This window comes from Bufo bufo, chromosome 7 (assembly GCF_905171765.1).
Source record: "Bufo bufo chromosome 7, aBufBuf1.1, whole genome shotgun sequence".
NCBI lineage: Eukaryota > Metazoa > Chordata > Amphibia > Anura > Bufonidae > Bufo > Bufo bufo.
Genome location: NC_053395.1, coordinates 70411170 through 70432597, shown reverse-complemented (window position 1 = coordinate 70432597; position 21428 = coordinate 70411170). Strand labels below are relative to the sequence as shown.

The window sequence follows — 21428 nt, the reverse complement described above, 5'->3', positions numbered from 1 at the left end:
AGCAATTTTTTTCTGTTTTCGCAGATGAAGGAAGGTTTGTTTCACCTGCATGGAGAGCTCCTTTGACCGCATGTTTACTTCTCAGCAAAATCTTCAAAATGCAAGCGCCACACCTCAAATCAACTCCAGGCCTTTTATGTGCTTAATTGAGAATTAAATAATGAAGGAATTGCCCACACCTGCCCATGAAACAGCCTTTGAGTCAATTGTCCAATTACTTTTGGTCCCTTTAAAAACTGTGTGCCGCATGTAAATGAGCTGAAACTCCTAAACCCTTCATCCAATTTTAATGTGGACACCCTCAAATGAAAGCTAAAAGTCTGGACTTTATGGCCATTATATAACTATAACTTGAATATGTTTTAGTAAACGGGTAATAAAAACAAAATTTGTGTGTCAGTGTCCAAATATATATGGATCTAACTGTATTTACAGGCCATCAAAAAAAACCAGCCATTTAATAACCCCATAAACAACCATTATTCTTAGGCTACTTTTACATCTGCGTTTATGCTGTACGGTTTTGAGATCTCACAGAGAATCTCAAAACCACAGCAAAGCGTTTCCGCTATAATACAACAGGCTGCCTCCGTTCAGAACGGATCCAGTTGTATTATATCAAAAATAAAGAAACCAGATCCGTCACTAAAACCACTGTAAGTCAATGGGCGCAGATCCATTTTTTCCTGTCCGAAAAAAATTGATATGGCTTCTTCAGTTTCCCACGCCGCACACAAACGCTGCTTGCAGCGATTTTGTATCCGGCGTCGGAACGCAACAAACCGGAACGAAATGCATTCTGGCACCCTCCATTCCGGTTTGTTCAGTTTTGTCCCTATTGACAATGAATGGGGACAAAACTGAAGCATTGTACTCTAGTTTTGAGAGCCTGTGCCGGATCCCATAACCAGACAGCACAATGCAAGTGTGAAAGTAGCCTTAAAGGGTTTCTACCACTAGAAATACGGTTATGTAGCTGACTGACAGTAGCGATGCGCTAATGTCAGCACTACATAACAGTATGTTTCTAACATTAGTCCCTGCAGCCCTTTTGTAAAAAAAAAAGCACTTTTATTATATGCTAATGAGTCCACTCACGCTTTATCCCGCCCAGGTCCAGTGTTCTGCCCGCCCAGCTCCTCTTGATTGATGCCACTGTTCCCTGCATCGTTGGCGAAATCCCGCACCTGCGCCATTCACTTCTGTCTTCGGCGCAGTGAGTGAATGATGCGATCCTGGTGCCGGATTCCTCACTGCGCCTGCGCCGACTACGTCACAGTGAGGAAGCCGGCATCAGGAGAGCGGCCTTCACTCACTGCGCCTGCGCCGAAGACAGAAGTGAATGGCGCAGGTGCGGGATTTCGCCAACGATGCAGGGAACAGTGGCATCAATCAAGAGGAGCTGGGCGGGCAGAACACTGGACCTGGGCGGGATAAAGCGTGAGTGGACGGAGCCTCTAGGTGCTGATTTTACGCCCACATAGCACCTAGAGGCTCATTAGCATATAATAAAAGTGCGTTTTTTACAAAAAGGGCTGCAGGGACTAATGTTAGAAACATACTGTTATGTAGTGCTGACATTAGCGCATCGCTACTGTCAGTCAGCTACATAACCGTATTTCTGGTGGTAGAAACCCTTTAAATGGTTGTGTGATGGCTGTTTTTCACAGTCATGGGAATGCAGCCTAAAGTCTGCAACAGAATACCACACGGTGCGAGGGAGAAACATTTGAATCAGACTAGTTTTGGGAGAAATTAACTATGTGGATTGAATCTAATGGGTTATCTCTGATATCCAAGAAGGGAGTGGATTACAACCCCGGGACCTATTAATTTATTCTGGACAATAGACAGCTATAGGAAATAAGGCAACGATAAAACATAGAATCCAATGCATCCACGGTGGGAAGATTTATAAGTGATAGTGATAAGCAGTAGTAAAGAATGTTTTCAGACAACAGTAAAATAAAAAAAAAAAAACAGAACAACTCGATGCTGACTATATGGATCTAAGAAGTGATGATGTGTCCAGACCACGTCTCGTGCTTTGTTCCTGGAGTTAAATGAGTTATCACAACTTCCACAGCTTGTTTCTTCTCATGTTTCGGAGGAATGGTGCAAATTTTGTAAGTGACTTCATCACCTTCTACAGGGACATATTCTCCTTCAATACTGTGAAGGCAAAAAGGAAAAAAAATGAAAAGTTTTTATTTTTTTTTAAGGGAATCTGTCACCAGGAATTTCACTATTGAACCAGCACAAGGCCTTATAGGACTAGTTCAGCTGACTGTAATGATACCTTTCACTTAGTGACCGATTGCTTCATTCTGGACCTATGAAACTGACTGACCTGTTACATGTGCGCTTGACAGCTGAAGATATCTGTGTTGGTCCCGTGTTCATATGGCTGCATTGCTGAGAAAAATTATGATTATATGCAAATGAGCCTCTAGGAGCAACAAAGGCATTACCAGTATACCTAGAGGCTCTTTTTTCTCTGCACTTTGACAGGGCCAGGCAGGAGTGATCACTTTTACACTGCCTGAACCTGTGAGTCAAAGTGTAGAAGGTGTGGCAGTTGCAGAGAGGGCTGAGCCTCTAGGTGTAATGGCAACACCCCCATTGCTCCTAGAGGCTCATTTTCATATATTAAAACTTCATTTTTCTCAGCAATGTGGACACATATGAACACAGGACCAACACAGATGTCTTCAGCTGCCAAGTGCACATGTAACAGGTCAGACAGTTTCATTGGTACAAATCTGCTGACAGATGCCCTTTAAGTGCAACCTTGCTCCTCCAGCTTCTCTTTTGATTGACAGGGCCAGATGAGAAGACTATGCATAAACCTGCCAAAATACCCCTTCTATGGAGTGACTACTATACAATACATGCATTCAAACTATTAAAAGAAAGCAGATTTGGAAAGAGAGCTATTAACTTTTTCCTAGAGCACTGCATGGCCTATAAGACTAAGTAGGCACTCTACATATGGAGAAATAGTACCCTCAGTTTTTTAGTGATCACATTATATGTGATGATCATTTAAAACTGAGTAGGCAAAAATATATCCATTCATTGATGGGTGAGGGGGATCTGCAGGGTCTTCACCGCGGTTAATAATACCGGTATGGTTAGGTTCCACGATTAGTAACACTGGCACACCTACCCATTGGTTGAGTCTGGTATTGCATCTCAGCTTCACTGCAGTGAATGGGGCTGAGCATAATACCACACAACCTGTGCACAGGCATGGCACTGTTTTTGGAAGAGAGTAGCCTTTTTTTTATTTAACAAAACCCCTTTGACGGTTTTTTTTTTGTTTGTTTTTTTACATCCTCCACAAAAAAAATTAAAATGAGCTGAAGGCAGGGAATGTTCTAAAAAAATGAGTAATACCTGCTCTCTGCAGCGACGACTCACTATTACTTCAAGTGACCACTGAGGCCAGTGATGGGCAGTCACATGGAGTCGCTGAGCAGTTCATAGTTGGGTGCACCACAGGCTGCGCTGTAAGTGCAGGAGATTGTGCAGGTCAGTGCTGCATCTTCTTTTGATTTTTATAACATTCCTGGTCTTCTGCTAATTTTTTCTTGTGGTCTCAGAAATCCCTTCTTCAGCACAGAATTGCTATTTTGCCAATTCTAATAACTTGGAATAAAAGTTAAGTCTTAAATAAACGCCTGCCAATGATTGCCATTTCACCCACTGGTCTACTTCTGAGTGCACTTTGTCTAGTCAGCGATAATAGATAAGACTTGGTTATTGATTCTGTAGATGCACATCATTCTGCATATACACTACAGTTTACCACATGAATGTATTGTGAAAAAAAAAAACTCAAACCACATAAAAAACTAAAACTGAGAAGTGATGACAATTACCATAAAACAAGTGGAGGTTTATGACCCTATAAATAATTCATGTGGATCCATTGTTAGAGACTGATATAATGGCCTTTTGCTTCCCCGGCCCTGCAGGATTTAAAGTGGAGCTATCAATCTTAAAATAGTCAGCAAGGCCAAAGCCAATAATGAATGGTAATGCAATAACTGGCACTGAAGTGGAACAAGCTTTAAAAATCTAATTTCCCATGATGCTTTTAGAAGATGAAAGATAAAGAATCGGGGTGTCAAGTGCTGTGTTCTGTATTATGTATATGCCCCTGAATGTGCTCAGATGATCCATGGCCAGCTTTTCTTATGGAGGATGGACGGTTATTACACTTACTCAGAAATGTGTACAAAGAGATCTGGCCCGCCATCTTCAGGTATTATGAAGCCATGTCCTTTAGAACGGGAGAAGGATTTGCATACTCCTTTGTACAACGGTCCTTCAGAAGCGCGTGCAATTCTGTGGGAAAAAGGAGAATTTAGGATGACAGCAGAATTACATTATCCAGGTACAGCTAAAAGTGATGGAAAATCTCAATGAATTATGTCTATCAGCTGCCACCTGGATCCATCGTACAACATGACAGATGTACACGACGCCTCAAAAACATTGCCCCATCATGTCCGATAGGTGCGGGACCTGCCTCTGAGACTCACTCCAGTCTCAAGAATGTGGGCTGGGATCTGCCTGGACAGGTGGGCTATGCATGCCCTCCCTTTACTTCAGTAGCCCTTCCAAAAATAACAGCCTTAGGGTCCATTCACACGCAAACACACGGATTCCGGCTATGTGCATCCTGCATTTTCCCTTTCAGCAGGTCCTGCACTATTTAATAAATCCCTATTCTTGCCCACAATACAGACATGAATAGGACAGGTTGTATTTCTTTTTCAGACGTACATACAGACGTGGGCAGCACACTGTTTTGTGGCCCTGTTGAAATCAACGGGTGCGGATCAGATGTGGACGAAAATACAGTATTTTCTAAACCTATTTTCTAAAATACTAGTGGCTAAAAAAAAGACGCTACAGAGCGCTCTAACCCCTTTGTCACCACTATAAGGGTCCATTCACACGTCCGTAGTGTATTGCGGATCTGCAATACACAGGACCGGCACCACTATAGCAATGCCTATTCTTTTCCACTATTGTGGACCAGAATAGGACATGTTCTATTTTTTTCGGGAGCCGTGGACCGGAAATGCGGATGCGGACAGCACGTGTGCTGTCCGCTTTCTTTCCGTCCCCATTGAGAATGAATGGGTCTGCACCCGTTCTGCAGAATTGCGGAATGGATGCGGACCCATTCTACGGACGTGTGAACGGACCCAGAGTCTCACAAAGGTCCATTAAAAATAACTGCAGCGTATGGTTTTACTGGAGGATGGCACACAGCGTTGTGAATGGAGCCAAAAGGGGTTTCTTTCAAATTGGAAACCAGTGGTCGAATATTCAGCGGAGCTTACTGCATAGTAATAACCTCCCCTAGTGCAGGCAGCCAGAATGTCATCACGGAACTCTATGACTACACAAGGCGTTTAGGGCTCCGGATCAGAAGCATGGAACTGCTATTTCCGTGCTTTACACCTTTTTTTAAATTATAAAACAGCATTGTGACCATGACAAAATCAGCAGCACTGCGCTTTTCCTTTCTTTCTGGGGGCGGCCAAAGAATCTGTTGGGTCCTATACATCTGCGTCCACAGCAGAGAGGTTAACCATCTAGTTACAAAAGCTGGGAAATAATCACCCTACAACCAGGAACTCCGCAGTAGCCAAAGTAACTCAGGAAAGATATCGCAGAAGTCTAACTCAGGAAAGATATCGCAGAAGTCTAACTCAGGAAAGATATCGCAGAAGTCTAACTCAGGAAAGATATCGCAGAAGTCTAACTCAGGAAAGATATCGCAGAAGTCTAACTCAGGAAAGATATCGCAGAAGTCTAACTCAGGAAAGATATCGCAGAAGTCTAACTCAGGAAAGATATCGCAGAAGTCTAACTCAGGAAAGATATCGCAGAAGTCTAACTCAGGAAAGATATCGCAGAAGTCTAACTCAGGAAAGATATCGCAGAAGTCTAACTCAGGAAAGATATCGCAGAAGTCTAACTCAGGAAAGATATCGCAGAAGTCTAACTCAGGAAAGATATCGCAGAAGTCTAACAATAGATGTTGGATGATTGAATGAGGCACATCAGTAAGGCAAAACAAAGTAAAAGCCAGACGTGGCAGTCACATGTGGTCATGCAGTAGATGGCTGTGGCCAGTAAGCCTGAGAATAGGGGGAAGGGGGGTAGGTAGGTCCCTATGCAGGTCTTCCTGTGTCTGTCAGTTGCATGGGACATGCTTTTTGGTATGATAAAAATGTCCCACATTGTGCCGTGATAAGGATTAATTGAAGAATGTATCAAGCTCTGCTCACCAGAATTCTGACGTCAAAAAGTCAGAAGTAGGGGCTTCACAACTTTTTGTATTCACTTGTGAATTTTTTTTTAAACTTTTTGGAGCGCTGCACCTTCCAGCACCACTTACAGATGTGGACTGAAAATATGGTCAGAATTGCAGAGTAGATCAGTTTTGGGACACATTTATTAAAGTGGAACTTTTTAAAAAGCTGCAAAAAATTTGACACTTCCAGACATCCCCCCAGGCGTACAATTACTGAAATAGGCAACCACATTGCACTTGCTTCAAATGTATTATTACTGTGAGTAGAGATGAGCAAAGTTCTCAAAACTTCGATTCGGCTGCTTTGCCGAATTTCACAAAAAAATTTGCTTTGTGACAAATTACTTTGTCACAAAGCGCATTTCTTAATGAGTAGCTGGAGCATTGACAGGGAACGGAGATTGTGCCGCCCCCCCGTCATTGAACCCATCAGATGTCGCGTTCATCGCTTATCGCGGCATCTGAGATGACCATTGAGGGCTGTAAGGGGATAATCTGCAAAAAATAAAATTTATATATTACCATGTTTTTATTGAACACACCATGTAAACATTCACAGTGTAGGTGGAAAAAGTATGTGAACCCTTGGATTTAATAACTGCTTGAACCTCCTTTGGCAGCAATAACTTCAACCAAATGTTTCCTGTGGTTGCAGAACAGACGTGCACAACTGTCAGGAGTAATTCTTGACCATTCCTCTTTATAGAACTGTTTCAGTTCAGCAATATTCTTGGGATGTCTGGTGGGAATCGCTTTCTTGAGGTCATGCCACAGCATCTCAATCGGGTTGAGGTCAGGACTCTGACTGGGCCACTCCAGAAGGCGTATTTTCTTCTGTTTAAGCCATTCTGTTGTTGATTTACTTCTATACTTTGGGTGGTTGTCCTGTTGCAACACCCATCTTCTGTTGAGCGTCAGCTGGTAGACAGATGGCCTTAAGTTCTCCTGCAAAATGTCTTGATAAACTTGGGAATTCATTGTTCCTTTGATGATAGCAATCCATCCAGGCCCTGACGCAGCAAAGCAGCCCCAAACCATGATGCCCCACCACCATACTTCACAGTTGGGATGAGGTTTTTATGTTGGTTTGCTGTGCCTCTTTCTCCACACATAGTGTTGTGTGTTTCTTTCAAACAACTCAACTTTGGTTTCATCTGTCTACAGAATATTTTGCCAGTACTGCTGTGGAACATCCAGGTGCTCTTGTGCAAACTGTAAACGTGCAGCAATGTTTTTTTTGGACAGCAGTGGCTTCCTCTGTGGTATCCTCCCATGAAATCCATTCTTGTTTAGTGTTTTACGTATTGTAGATTCACTAACAGGGATGTTAGCATATGCCAGAGACTTTGGTAAGTCTTTAGCTGACACTCTGGGATTCTTCTTCACCTCATTGAGCAGTCTGCGCTGTGCTCTTGCAGTCATTTTTACAGGACGGCCACTCCTAGGGAGTGTAGCAGCAGTGCTGATCTTTCTCCATTTAAAGACAATTTGTCTTACCGTGGACTGATGAACAGCAAGGTTTTTAGAGATACTTTTACAACCCTTTCCAGCTTTACGCAAGTCAACAATTCTTAATCGTAGGTCTTCTGAGAGCTCTTTTATGCGAGGCATCATTCACATCAGGCAATGCTTCTTGTGAAAAGCAAACCCAGAACTGGTGTGATTTTTATAGGGCAGGGCAGCTGTAACCAACACCTCCAATCTCATCTCATTGATTGGACTCCACAATGGCAGACACCTCTCTCCAATTAGCTCTTGGAGATGTCATTAGTCTAGGGGTTCACATACTTTTTCAACCTGCACTGTGAATCTTTACATGGTGTGTTCAATAAAAACATGGTAACATTTAATTCTTTGTCTGTTATTAGTTTAAGCAGACTGTGATTGTCTATTGTTGTGACTTAGATGAAGATCAGATCACATTTTATGACCAATTTGTGCAGAAATCCATATTATTCCAAAGGGTTCACATACTTTTTCTTGCAACTGTAATATATATATATATATAAATTATATATATATATATATATATATATATATATATATATATATATATATATATATATATATATATATATATATATATATATACATATATACATACATACATACTGTGTAGAATCAGGGCAGCACACCTGGTATATGATATAGAACAAGGAAGGACACCGCAGCACATCCGTAGGTGAAAAATAGTGGATCTTTATTCACCCTTGCGACGTTTCAGTCCACTTGCTGGGACTATTATCAAGCAATGCATCATACAAAAATGTGGGTATTTATGTGATCAAGTTAATATACATAAGTGGTAATCAACAGCATATATAAAAAATATACAGCAGAGTATCTCATATATAAATGAGAAAAACATTGTGTCTGGAAAACCGTATACTCAATCCAGATATTCATATAAAACACATCATAGTATTGTGATTTATCAAAAAACATAATATAATATAATATACAAGTGATAATCAACAAGTGTTATACTCATCACCTGTGAAAGTATAAGTGTGGGCAGGACCGACAGGAATCAGGTGGGCTCAGTGGCTGGCGGATACACTATTGCGTCTTCACCGCATGGATACGGCGTCCCGGAACTAAAGCTGCGCATGTCCGTGATGTCACTCCAGGGATAATCACATGATCCCTTACGAGATATGAAACTGTGTCTGCGCATGTCCGTGAGGTCATCCCCAGAGAAATCACATGATCTCGTACAGAGACATCACATGATCCCATAGGGAGGCCTCACCTGACAAACCGCATAGCAGTCTATTGTAGTAAGACGTCTAATGTAAACGCAAGCGTATTATACATAAGAAGCATAGGCTATTAAATCAGGATCTAACACCCCGGGCAAAAATATCGGGTGACGTGCTATCTTGCGATGCACTGTCATCCGAAAATTATGAGAAGAGAAGGGGGGGGAAAACAGCGGCAGCCGCTATCCTCCCATCTCTTTCACTATGTGATAACCCTATCAGGTGAAAAACATCCTATATAGCCATAGAGTAGCGCTTGCAAACATATATTTAAGAAAAACAAAATCTAGTAGATATGCAGCTGTCACGGGATGAGTCGTGCATTTTCTAGAGTATCCACCCTCCTTTTGAGCGAACCATATCTTCCATGGGTCCTATAAGTGATAAAATAAAAAAATATATTATCCAAATATATTTAATAAAAGAAGGACAAATTCTTCATATATAGATCGGCAAGGACAAGACAGCGGAAAATCATATGAATAGCCATGGTTTATATTCAACATTCAAACCCCCGGGTTTAACCGTTTGTAGTTTAAAAATCCATTCGGATTCACGCTTTTTTAGCATTTTTATGCGGTTTCCGCCAGTTTGCGGTAATGGGACGTGATCAAGGATCATAAAAGGATCATGATTTTTAGATTTTTTGATAAAGTTGGCAGACGTGAGGATGCCTGAGGACGCCATATTGGCCTCCTTTGACATCGTCAGTCTGTACACTTCGATACAGCATGACCTGGGCATGACCGTGGTGAAATCTGCTTTGGAAAATTCTGACTACACTATAGAGGCACAAACTTTTCTTCTGGCTCTGTTACAAATGATTTTATATAATAATTATTTTCTCTTCGGGGATGATTATTATATGCAAATTAGGGGGACGGCCATGGGGACAAATGTGGCTCCCACTTACGCCAACATGGTAGTCTCCTATTTGGAGGATCACTACGTCTATGTGTCCCACCACTTCAGCCATGTGCTGAGGTGGTGGAGATACATAGACGATATTTTTGTTATCTGGACGGGCTCAGCATTGGAGCTACAATTGTTCCATAACTTTCTAAACAGTCTGATTCCCGATATACAATTCACGCTGGAGTATTCTGAAAATACAATACATTTTTTGGATGTCAATGTTCGACGCACGGGAAATGTGTTGAGCACTGAGGTTTATACTAAATCTACTGACCGCAACACCGTCCTAAGGTTTGACAGTGCTCACCCTCGGACGATGGTGCGGTCATTACCGTATAGCCAGTTCACTAGAGCAAAAAGAATTGTCAGTGATCCCTCCTCATTAGACAAAACCCTTGACAGTATGACACAATGCTTCAAAGGCACTATCCGACTTCTATATTACAAAAACAACTGAATCGTATTAATCAAAAAGAAAGAAGCGAATTGTTTCAGGGTACCAAGAGGGATCAAGCCCAGAAAATACCTTTTGTATCTACTTTTAGTGATGTAAGCCCTTACATTAGTAAGATAGTCAACAAACACTGGCCGATTCTGAGCACAGAACATAGAAACATCCCAGAATTCTCTACTCGACCAATCATGTCTTATAAGAGAGCCCGTGCCTTCACTGTGTAAACTGCAAATACATGGTGAAGGGGCGTGATTTCATTCATCCCCGCACAGGGGTCATTTATCCTATCAAATTTTATTTGACCTGTGATTCAAGCTTCATAATTTATGTTTTGTGGTGCCCATGCAAGTTATTGTATGTGGGCGAAACCACTTGTGATTTCAAGTCCCGTTTTAATCAACACCGCTTTTCGATTCGTAAGAAACAAAAGGATTTGCCTGTCTCGCATCACTTTGCGGATATGGGCCATGGTGAAGGTGACTTAAAATTTATGATCCTTGATCATGTCCCATTACCGCGAACTGGCGGAAACCGCATAAAAATGCTAAAAAAGCGTGAATCCGAATGGATTTTTAAACTACAAACGGTTAAACCCGGGGGTTTGAATGTTGAATATAAACCATGGCTATTCATATGATTTTCCGCTGTCTTGTCCTTGCCGATCTATATATGAAGAATTTATCCTTCTATTATTAAATATATTTGGATAATATTTTTTTTATTTTATCACTTATAGGACCCATGGAAGATATGGTTCGCTCAAAAGGAGGGTGGATACTCTAGAAAATGCACGACTCATCCCGTGACAGCTGCATATCTACTAGATTTTGTTTTTCTTAAATATATGTTTGCAAGCGCTACTCTATGGCTATATAGGATGTTTTTCACCTGATAGGGTTATTACATAGTGAGAGAGATGGGAGGATAGCGGCTGACGCTGTTTTCCCCCCCTTCTCTTCTCATAATTTTCGGATGACAGTGCATCGCAAGATAGCACGTCACCCGATATTTTTACCCGGGGTGTTAGATCCTGATTTAATAGCCTATACTTCTTATATATAATACGCTTGCGTTTACATTAGACGTCTTACTACAATAGACTGCTATGCGGTTTGTCAGGTGACGCCTCCCTATGGGATCATGTGATGTCTCTGTACGAGATCATGTGATTTCTCTGGGGATGACCTCACGGACATGCGCAGACACAGTTTCATATCTCGTAAGGGATCATGTGATTATCCCTGGAGTGACATCACGGACATGCGCAGCTTTAGTTCCGGGACGCCGTATCCATGCGGTGAAGACGCAATAGTGTATCCGCCAGCCACTGAGCCCACCTGATTCCTGTCGGTCCTGCCCACACTTATACTTTCACAGGTGATGAGTATAACACTTGTTGATTATCACTTGTATATTATATTATGTTTTTTGATAAATCACAATACTATGATGTGTTTTATATGAATATCTGGATTGAGTATACGGTTTTCCAGACACAATGTTTTTCTCATTTATATATGAGATACTCTGCTGTATATTTTTTATATATGCTGTTGATTACCACTTATGTATATTAACTTGACTTGATCACATAAATACCCACATTTTTGTATGATGCATTGCTTGATAATAGTCCCAGCAAGTGGACTGAAACGTTGCAAGGGTGAATAAAGATCCACTATTTTTCCCCTACGGATGTGCTGCGGTGTCCTTCCTTGTTATATATTATATATATATATATATATATATATTATTATATATATTATTATATATATATATATATATATATATATATATATATATATATATATATATATATATATATATATGAGTATTACACTCACCGGTAATCCGGTTTCCTGGAAGTCTCCATGACAGCACAAACTGAGATTGCCTTCCTCTGATAGGACAGGAAAAAGCACACAGAGAGGTTAAAACCCCACCCCCACCCCTCATCGCCAGTGTATTATAACAGGACTAGGACAAGGGGTAGAACATAAAGCTAGCCAAATAGTCTATTGACAGAGAAAAAAACAAGGGCGGGACAAAGTTGTGCTGTCATGGAGACTTCCAGGAAACCGGATTACCGGTGAGTGTAATACTCATTTCCCCAGTCGTCTCCATGACAGCACAAACTGAGAACTAACAAAGTAACTTAGGGGGGGACTACAGCACCTAGGACTTTACGTCCAAAGGCCAAGTCCTCGTCAGCAAACACATCCACCCTATAATGCTTGGTGAAGGTGTGGGCCCTCTTCCAGGTAGCTGCCCTGCAGATCTGTTCTAACGAAGCAGAGGCTCTCTCAGCCCAAGAAGTGGAGACCGATCTAACCGAGTGGGCTCTAAGGGATGTAGGAGCCTCCTTGCCAGAAGCTCTATAGGCCTCAGAAATGGTGCATCTAATCCAGCGGGATATAGAGCTCTTAGCTGCCTTCTTACCCTCATTTGGACCTGCAAATTGGATAAATAAATTTTTATCGATACGCCATTCCTCCGTGGCGTGCAAATAATGAAGAACTGAACGCCTAACGTCTAAATTGTGGAATCTAGATTCCTGCTCGTCTTTAGGATTAGGAAAAAAAGACGGGATAACTATATCTTGCGACCTATGAAAGGAGGAGACCACCTTAGGGAGAAAACAGGGGTCTAATTTAAAAATGAGCTTGTCGTCTAGCACCTTGAGGAAGGGTTCCTGTATGGACAGGGCCTGGAGCTCGCAAACCCTCCTTGCGGAGGATATGGCCACTAGGAAGATGGTTTTCAGAGTGAGCCACTTAATAGATGGGGAGAGCAGAGGCTCAAACGGAACATCTGACAGCCCTAAAAGGACAGTGTTGAGGTTCCATGGTGCGACCATATTCCTGACTCTGGGTTTTAGTCGATCTGCCGCTTTCAGGAATCTTGCTACCCAGGGGACCTCATAGAGGCTGGTATTATAGAGGGCCCCCAAGGCAGACACCTGAACTCGCAATGTGTTAGGAGCAAGACCCAAATCCAGCCCATCCTGGAGGAATTCCAGGATAAGCGGGAAATTAGGGGTGGACTGGTTGAACCTGACTCCTCCCCAGGAGGCGAACTTCCTCCAAACCTTGAGGTACGCTTTGGAGGTGTTAGACTTCCTACTGAGTAAGAGGGTCTTAACTACTCTCTCAGAGAGCCCTAGCCCTAGCAAGAGGGATTGCTCAGAATCCAAGCGGACAGCTTGAGGAGGTTGGTATTGGGGTGCGGTATGGGACCCTGGGTTAGAAGACCCTCCTCCGGCCGGAAACGAATGGGATCTTCCGGGCTGAGGGACCTGAGGAGCCCGAACCAGCTTCTCCTGGGCCAGAATGGGACCACCAGAATCAGTCTGCACCTTTCGGACTGAAACTTTTGGAGCACTCTTGGGATTACTGGTATCGGGGGAAAGGCGTAGACAAGGCCAGTCGTCCAGCTCTGGGTAAAAGCGTCTATTGCCACACATGGGTCTCTCCGATTGAGGGAGAAGAAATTCTGAACCTTGCGATTCTTTGCTGATGCGAACAGGTCTAGGATGGGATTCCCCCAACGGTCCCGAATTTGTTGGAAAGCGATCTGGGACAAAGACCACTCGCCTGGATCCAGACTTTGCCGACTGAGGTAATCCGCCTGGAGATTCAGGGATCCCTTTAGATGTACTGCCGCAAGGGATTGTAGATTCTTTTCTGCCCAAAGGAAGATTCGGTCTGAGAGCCTCTGGAGATGACCGTGTCTTGTTCCTCCTTGGTGCTGGATAAAAGCCACCGCTGTAGAATTGTCCGAATGGACCAGAACGTGGCGATTTTTGGCCTGTATTTGGATGGACCTGAGGCCTTCCCACACCGCACGGAGCTCTCTGTAGTTGGAGGACATCTCTCTCTGGTCCTCGGACCAAATCCCCTGGAAAGTCTCCGAAGCCGTGAGGGCCCCCCAGCCCCAAGAGCTGGCGTCCGTCGTGAGGGAAAACACACTTTCCTGCCTCCATGGAACTCCCGATTCCAGGTTCTTTGCCTTGAGCCACCAGCCCAGTGAAGCCTTTACCTCCCGGGACACTGACAGCCCCTGGTCCAGGGATGATCGATACCCATTCCATTGCTTTAGAACCAGCTTCTGTAAAGGCCTCGTATGGAATTGGGCCCAGGCTACCGCGGGGATGCAGGAGGTGAGATGGCCCAGCATTTCCATGCCCTGCCTTATTGAGCAACGGGACTGTTTGGTGAAGTGGAGGACCCTTGACCTCAGCTTCTGTACCTTTAGCGGAGGGAGAAAAGATTTTTGAAGAACTGAATCCAAGAGAATACCCAGGAATACCCTCCGATGGTCTGGGAACATGTCGGACTTCTCCCGGTTGATCAACCAGCCCAAGTTCTGGAGGCGCGAGAGAACCACCTGGATGTGTCTGTGAAGGAGATCTGAGGATTCTGCTACTATTAGCAGGTCGTCTAGGTAAGGGACGATTATTATCCCCTCCTTGCTTAGGGAGGCTACGACCTCCGCCATCACTTTGGTGAATATGCGGGGTGCCGATGATATGCCGAACGGGAGGCACTTGAACTGAAAGTGGCAAAGTGTCCCGCCTTGCTCCACCGCGAACCTCAGATATCTTCTGGAACGGACCTGTATTGGGATGTGGAAGTATGCGTCGGAGAGGTCTATTGTAGCCATCATAGACCCTCTCTTGATGAGCTTCACCGCTGACTTGACTGTCTCCATCCTGAACTTGTGGTAGGTGATGTGTTTGTTCAGGGGTTTCAAATTTATGATGGTCCGAAAATTGCCATTCGATTTCCGGACCAGGAATAAGGGGGAATAGTGACCCTTCCCCAAATCTCTGGCGGGTACCTTTTCTACTGCCCCCAGGCGTAATAAGTTTCTTACGCCCTCGGATAAGGGAGACTCGAGGCCCCTGGTGAGCTTGGTCAGGACGAACCTCTGCGGAGGAAGGGAATCCAGTTCTATAGTGTAGCCATGTTCTACGATGCCTAATATATATGGATCCGTGATGGTTTGCTCCCAAACCCCTAGAAAGGAGCTGAGCCTTCCTCCGACCGGGATGATGTCATTGTTTTGATGAAGAGGGAGAGGGATCTCCCCTGTTGGGATTAAGGAAAAAACCTTTTCCTCTCCCGCCTCTCGTAAATCCGCGACCCTCGCGGCTCCTCCTATCGGCCCTGGGATCCTGCTGGGGCCTCCGAAAAAACTGTCTCCTGGACTTGGATTTGTCCTCTGGAAAGCCCTTCTTACGGTCCGTGGCATTCTCAAGGATTTTGTCCAGGTCGGACCCGAACACGTACTGACCGTGAAAGGGTAGGGATATCAGCCTGTTTTTCGATACGGAGTCGCCCGACCAGGCTTTAAGCCATAGTACCCGTCTGGTGGTACTGGACAGAACCGCCGTGCGGGCAGAAAGCCTAACCGATTCTGCAGCGGCATCAGCAAGGAAGAAAGTAGCCTTCTTCAGAAGAGGAATACTATCCAGGATCTCCTCCCGAGGGGCCTTATTCGCTAAATGGTGCTCTAGTTGTTCAAGCCACACCGCGAGTGTACGAGCCACACATGTCGCTGCTACCCCCGGTTTTAGGAGAGCTGCTGTAGCTTCCCAGGTTCTCTTGAGCAGACTCTCGGCTTTCCTATCTAGGGGGTCCTTGAGCTGCGCTGCGTCCTCAAACGGAAGGACCGTACGTTTCGCTACCTTAGCGACGGGAGCATCCACCCTGGGAATGGTCTCCCAGTCGGCACAGTCCGCTTCGTCGAAGGGGTATCGCCTTTTGAGGCCCCGTGGGATAAAGGAACCCTTCTCTGGCTTCTCCCATTCTGCCCGTATCATCTTCTGGATATTGTCCGGGACCGGGAACACTGATTTGTGCCTCTCCCCTAAACCCCCGAAAATCTCCTCCTGGACTGACTTGGACCTCTTAGGGACCTCCATCTTAATAGTAGCCCTGATGGTTCGGATCAATTCTTCTATATCCTCTGGGTTAAAGAGGAATCTCCTGTACTCACTACTTTCCTCCAATTCCTGAGATCTAGCCGAAGTCCCCGCATCTGACAAAACAGAGTCGGCCGAGTCCAGGTCACTCCCGGAGTAGTCCAGGCCTCTAGAGGAGGGTGGTCTGTGGCCCTGACAGGGCTGGGGTATAGGGGAGGCAGGGGGGTCCCTAGCGGCCAACGCTGATTGGACCTCCGTTCTGACCAGAGTCTTGATCTCCTCCATAAAACTAGAGGACTCTGCCTTCACCACGGTAGAGGTGCAGTCCTTACACAGTAACTTGGACCCTGAGGAAGGAAGGCGCTTAGAACAGACGCCGCACTTCCTGGGTTTGGATTTAACAGAGGAGGTAGACTCCTTTTCTCCCTGCAACACACAAGGGAGGAAAGGGTCAGCCACTGCAGGGAAAATATGCAATAAGAAAAGGTGCCAGCAGGCTACTCACACCGCCCAGAGTGGTAGGGGGCTCAGGACCCGAGCCAGTGGTGGTAGGGGCGCTCATCCTCTCAGCTCCCGTCCACTTACGATGCTGTCAGCAGGTAGGGTGAATCGTAGAGGCCTCAGAGCGGTCCGAATCGGTGTCCCTTTTGAATTTGGCGCCGGCTGCGGCCTCCGTGACGTCACGACGCTGGCCACGCCTCCCGGCGTCCGACGTCATCACCTGGCGACTGGAGGGAAGCGCGTCATAGCGTCGCTCCAGCCGCCCTACCGCACTGCTTCAAGCCCGCCTGGGCCGCCGCAGAGGGAATTTCGCCGGGGTCACCATGAATGAGGGTGACCCGGGCATAGACCGCACCTGGAGGAGGGAAGAGCCGGACCCCGGAACCGACCTCCGGTCTAACGGATGACCCCCTGCCGTAGCAGGGCGAGAAGAAAAAAGGTAAAAACCGAAGAAAAAAAAGGACTAGGGAACCCAGAAGAGCTCCCAGCACCTCTCTGGCATTCCTTCCTTGTCAGGACAGGAAAAAACACTGGCGATGAGGGGTGGGGGTGGGGTTTTAACCTCTCTGTGTGCTTTTTCCTGTCCTATCAGAGGAAGGCAATCTCAGTTTGTGCTGTCATGGAGACGACTGGGGAAATATATATATATATATATATATATATATATATATATATATTTTTTTTTTTTTTTTTTAATACTCACCTTATCCATTTGATCGCAAAGAACCCGGTTCTACCATCTTGCTTGAAGATCCAGCGTGAAATCTCACGCAGTGCGTGGTGACATACGTCACCGAGTAGAAGATTTCACGCAGGATCCTTACTCAAGTTGTTATATAGTAATTATACTGTGACTAGATCGTTGTGCAATAATTAAATAAATGTCAGTCTGGCTTGCATATGTATATGATCGCACACGCACATCCCTGCCATATTAAAAGACCTCCCTAAAATAGCTATAATTGAGGCCTGTCCCACCGACCAGTTCTAATTATAATTTTCCACAACTGGGCACAGTTTTATGAAAGATACATAATAAAGGTTAAAGTTTTAAGATCTGTTTAATGGGGGCGTCCCTAGTGGGATTTTTTGGGTCATTATGACCTTTATGTTTTGCCAATATTAATATCCCTAGGACTCAACTCAAGTGAATAATTCTGTTTTACAGGATGCTGCGCACGTCTGTGAGCTCTCCTGGTAAATGAATGAACTGTAACTAACCAGCTCTGGTTCTTAGAGCAGTCTTTTGCTCTACAGCTAGGATTGGCGGTATCGCTAATTGTGTTTACCCTTCGATTGCCACAGTCTGTGACGCAGCATGATCAACAGGGATATCTGTCTGATTGGGCCCCAGTGATCTGATCAGAAACTGGCTATACCCTCTGCAGGACCTAGGAAGGACCCCATGACTGTAAATTTGGTAATCCTGCTGTTAAAGGAAATGGGTCTCCAAAAAATGTATCTGCCAGTTAAAACCAGAGAGTAGCACATATACTTTTTTCTAATATGTTTTTGTTTTCGGATTGCAGATTTATTTATTCTATTTCCGGAGCATGATTATGAGGGCGGCCATCTTGTCTGAGCTGTTCTTAACAGCATTTACAAAGCATTAAGAATATTGCTTTATGGCAGCCCCATGGTCAGGAGGGTACCTCATTGACTTTTATGGCAGAGTTTTCTAGACATGGTCTGTGACCTGTGCAGAGGTCATTGTACAAGGAAAGAATTGATAAGCTTTGACAATCACCTATTGTGAATGGTGGATCCGGTCTTATCTATACACAGGCAGGTTTAGAATGACAGATAAGCCGGTAACTACAGTAAAGTGATCTGTATAGACAAGAAGTGGCACCTAGTATAAGGGGGCATTTACAGATTATCTGACCAATCAATGGTTAGATGGCCTAGTACACACAGAATTTTTGTTATACAAACAAACTATTGGTCCGATTGGACAGAAATTGGTCATATAATCTGTTGGTGTAAATGCACCTTTAGGCTTAGGCCTAGTTCACACGAACGTTTTTTTTTGCGAGTGTACGGGCTGTTTTTTTGTGTTTCGTATACGGAACTATTCATTTCAATGGTTCCGCATTAAAAACGGAATGTGTTCCGTAAGCATTTCGTTTCCGTATTTTCATTCCATTGAAAGATAGAACATGTCCTATTATTGCCCGCAAATCACGTTCCGTGGCTCCATTCAAGTCAATGGGTCCGCAAAAAAAACTGAACACATACAGAAATGCATCCGTATGTCTTCCTTATCCGTTCCGTTTTTGCGGAACCATCTTTTGAAAATGTTATGTCCAGCCCAATTTTTCTATGAAATAAAATAAAGTGAAATATTATTATTAATTTTTTTTAAATAGGGGGGAAAAAAAAGAAAAGTAGACATAATACATATTGCTGCGTTCGTATAGACCGGCTCTATAAAAATATCACATGATCTAACCCCTCAGGTCAACCCTGTCAAAAAAATAATAATAACTGTGCTAAAAAAACATTTTTTTGTCACCTTAAATCACTAAAAGTGCAACACCAAGCGATCAAAAAGGTGTTTCCCCACCAAAATAGTATCAATCTAACAGTCACCTCATCCCGCAAAAACATGAGCCCCTACCTAAAACAATCGCCCAAAAAATAAAAAAAACTATGGCTCTCAGACTATAAAGACACTAAAACATGATTTTTTTTTGTTTAAAAAATATTAGTTTTTTAAACTTTAATAAATAAATAGTAGACATTAGGTATTGCCACGTCCGTAACAACCTGCTCTATAAAAATATCACATGAGTTAACCCCTCAGGTGAACACCGTAAAAAAATAAAAAAACGTGTAAAAAAGCAATTTTTTTGTCACCTTACATCACAAAAAGTTTAATACCAAGCGATCAAAAAGTCATACGCACCCCAAAATAATACCAATCAATCAGTCATCTCATCCCGCAAAAAATGAGACCCTACCTAAGAAACGCCCCAAAAATAAAAAAAAATGTCTCTCAGAATATGGGGACACTAAAATATGATTTTCTTTGTTTCAAAAATGCTGTTATTGTGTAAAACTTTAATAAATAAATAAAAGTATACATATTAGGTATCGCCGCGTCCGTAATCACCTGCTGTATAACACATGATCTAACCCCCCAGGTGAACACCGTAAAAAAATAAAATAAAAACAAACTGTCAAAAAAGCAATTTTTTGTCACCTTACATCACATAGTGTAATACCAAGCGATCAAAAAGTCATACACACTCCAAAATTGTACCAATAAAACAGTCATCTCATCCTGCAAAAAAATTTGACCCTACAAAAAAATATGGAGAATATGGAGACAAAAAAAATTATTTTTTTTCAAAAATGCTTTATGTAAAACTGAAACAAACAACCAAAACAAGTAGTCATATTTGGTACTGTGGCACAACAACCTGTATATAAAATAAAAAAATAGCTCATGATCTAATCTGTCAGTTGAACGTTGGAAATAACAAAGAAATAAAAATGGTGCCAAAACAGCTATTTTTTGTTACCTTGCCTCACAAAAAGTGTAATATAGAGCAACCAAAAATCACACATACCCTAAAATAGTACCAACAAAACTGCCAACCTCATCCCATAGTTTCCAAATGGGGGTCATTTTTGGGAGTTTCTACTCTAGGGGTGCAACAGGGGGTCTTCAAATGTGACATGGCCCTCCAAAAACCATATGGCATTCCTTTCCTTCTGCGCCCTGCCGTGTGCCCGTACAGAAGTTTACGATCACAAATGGGGTGTTTCTGTAATCTACAGAATCAGGGTAATAAATATTGAGTTTTGTTTGGCTGTTTAACCTTGCTTTGTTACTGGAAAAAATTGGATTAAAATGGAAAATCTACCAAAAAAGTGAAATTCTGAAATTTCATCTCCATTTTCCTTTAATTCTTGTGGAACACCTAAAGGGTTAACAGAGTTAGTAAAATCAGTTTTGAATACCTTGAGGGGTGTAGTTTCTAAAATAGGGTCATTTTTGGGTGGTTTCTATTATGTAAGCCTCAAAGTGACTTCAGACCTGAACTGGTACTTAACCCCTTTTTGCAAATCTGACCAGTGTCTGTAAGTGCTGATAACTTTAAAAACGCTTTGACTTATCCAGGCCATTCTGAGATAGTTTGCAAATTTCCAAGTTTTAATTTCTCTACTTCTATAATACATAGTAATACCTACAAAAATAGTTATTACTTTACATTCCCCATATGTCTACTTCATGTTTGGATCAATTTGGGAATTATATTTTATTTTTGGGGGATGTTACAAGGCTTGGAAGCAAATCTTGAAATCTTTCAGAAATTTTCAAAAACCCACTTTTTAGGGACCAGTTCAGGTCTGAAGTCACTTTGTGAGGCTTACATAATAGAAACCACCCAAAAATGACCCCATTCTAGAAACAACACCCCTCAAGGTATTCAAAACAGATTTTACAAACGTTGTTAACCCTTTAGGTGTTCCACAAGAGTTAATGGCAAATGGTGATAAAACTTCAGAATTTAGATTTTT

At 43.2% G+C, this 21428-nt stretch overlaps 1 protein-coding gene across 2 annotated transcripts in view; it reads right to left on the bottom strand.

Annotated features, from left to right (window-relative positions):
- Nucleotides 1-1660: 1660 nt before the first annotated feature.
- Nucleotides 1661-21428, bottom strand: part of CARHSP1 (calcium regulated heat stable protein 1) — a 103758-nt gene continuing 83990 nt past the window's right edge. For both annotated transcript variants that reach the window (XM_040440858.1, XM_040440859.1), the window contains 2 exons: nt 4231-4353; nt 1661-2172 (listed from right to left, as the gene is read on the bottom strand). In XM_040440858.1, the coding sequence (XP_040296792.1) occupies nt 2010-2172; nt 4231-4353 (286 nt within the window). In that variant the 3' untranslated portion in view covers nt 1661-2009. The remainder of the gene's footprint in view (nt 2173-4230; nt 4354-21428) is intronic.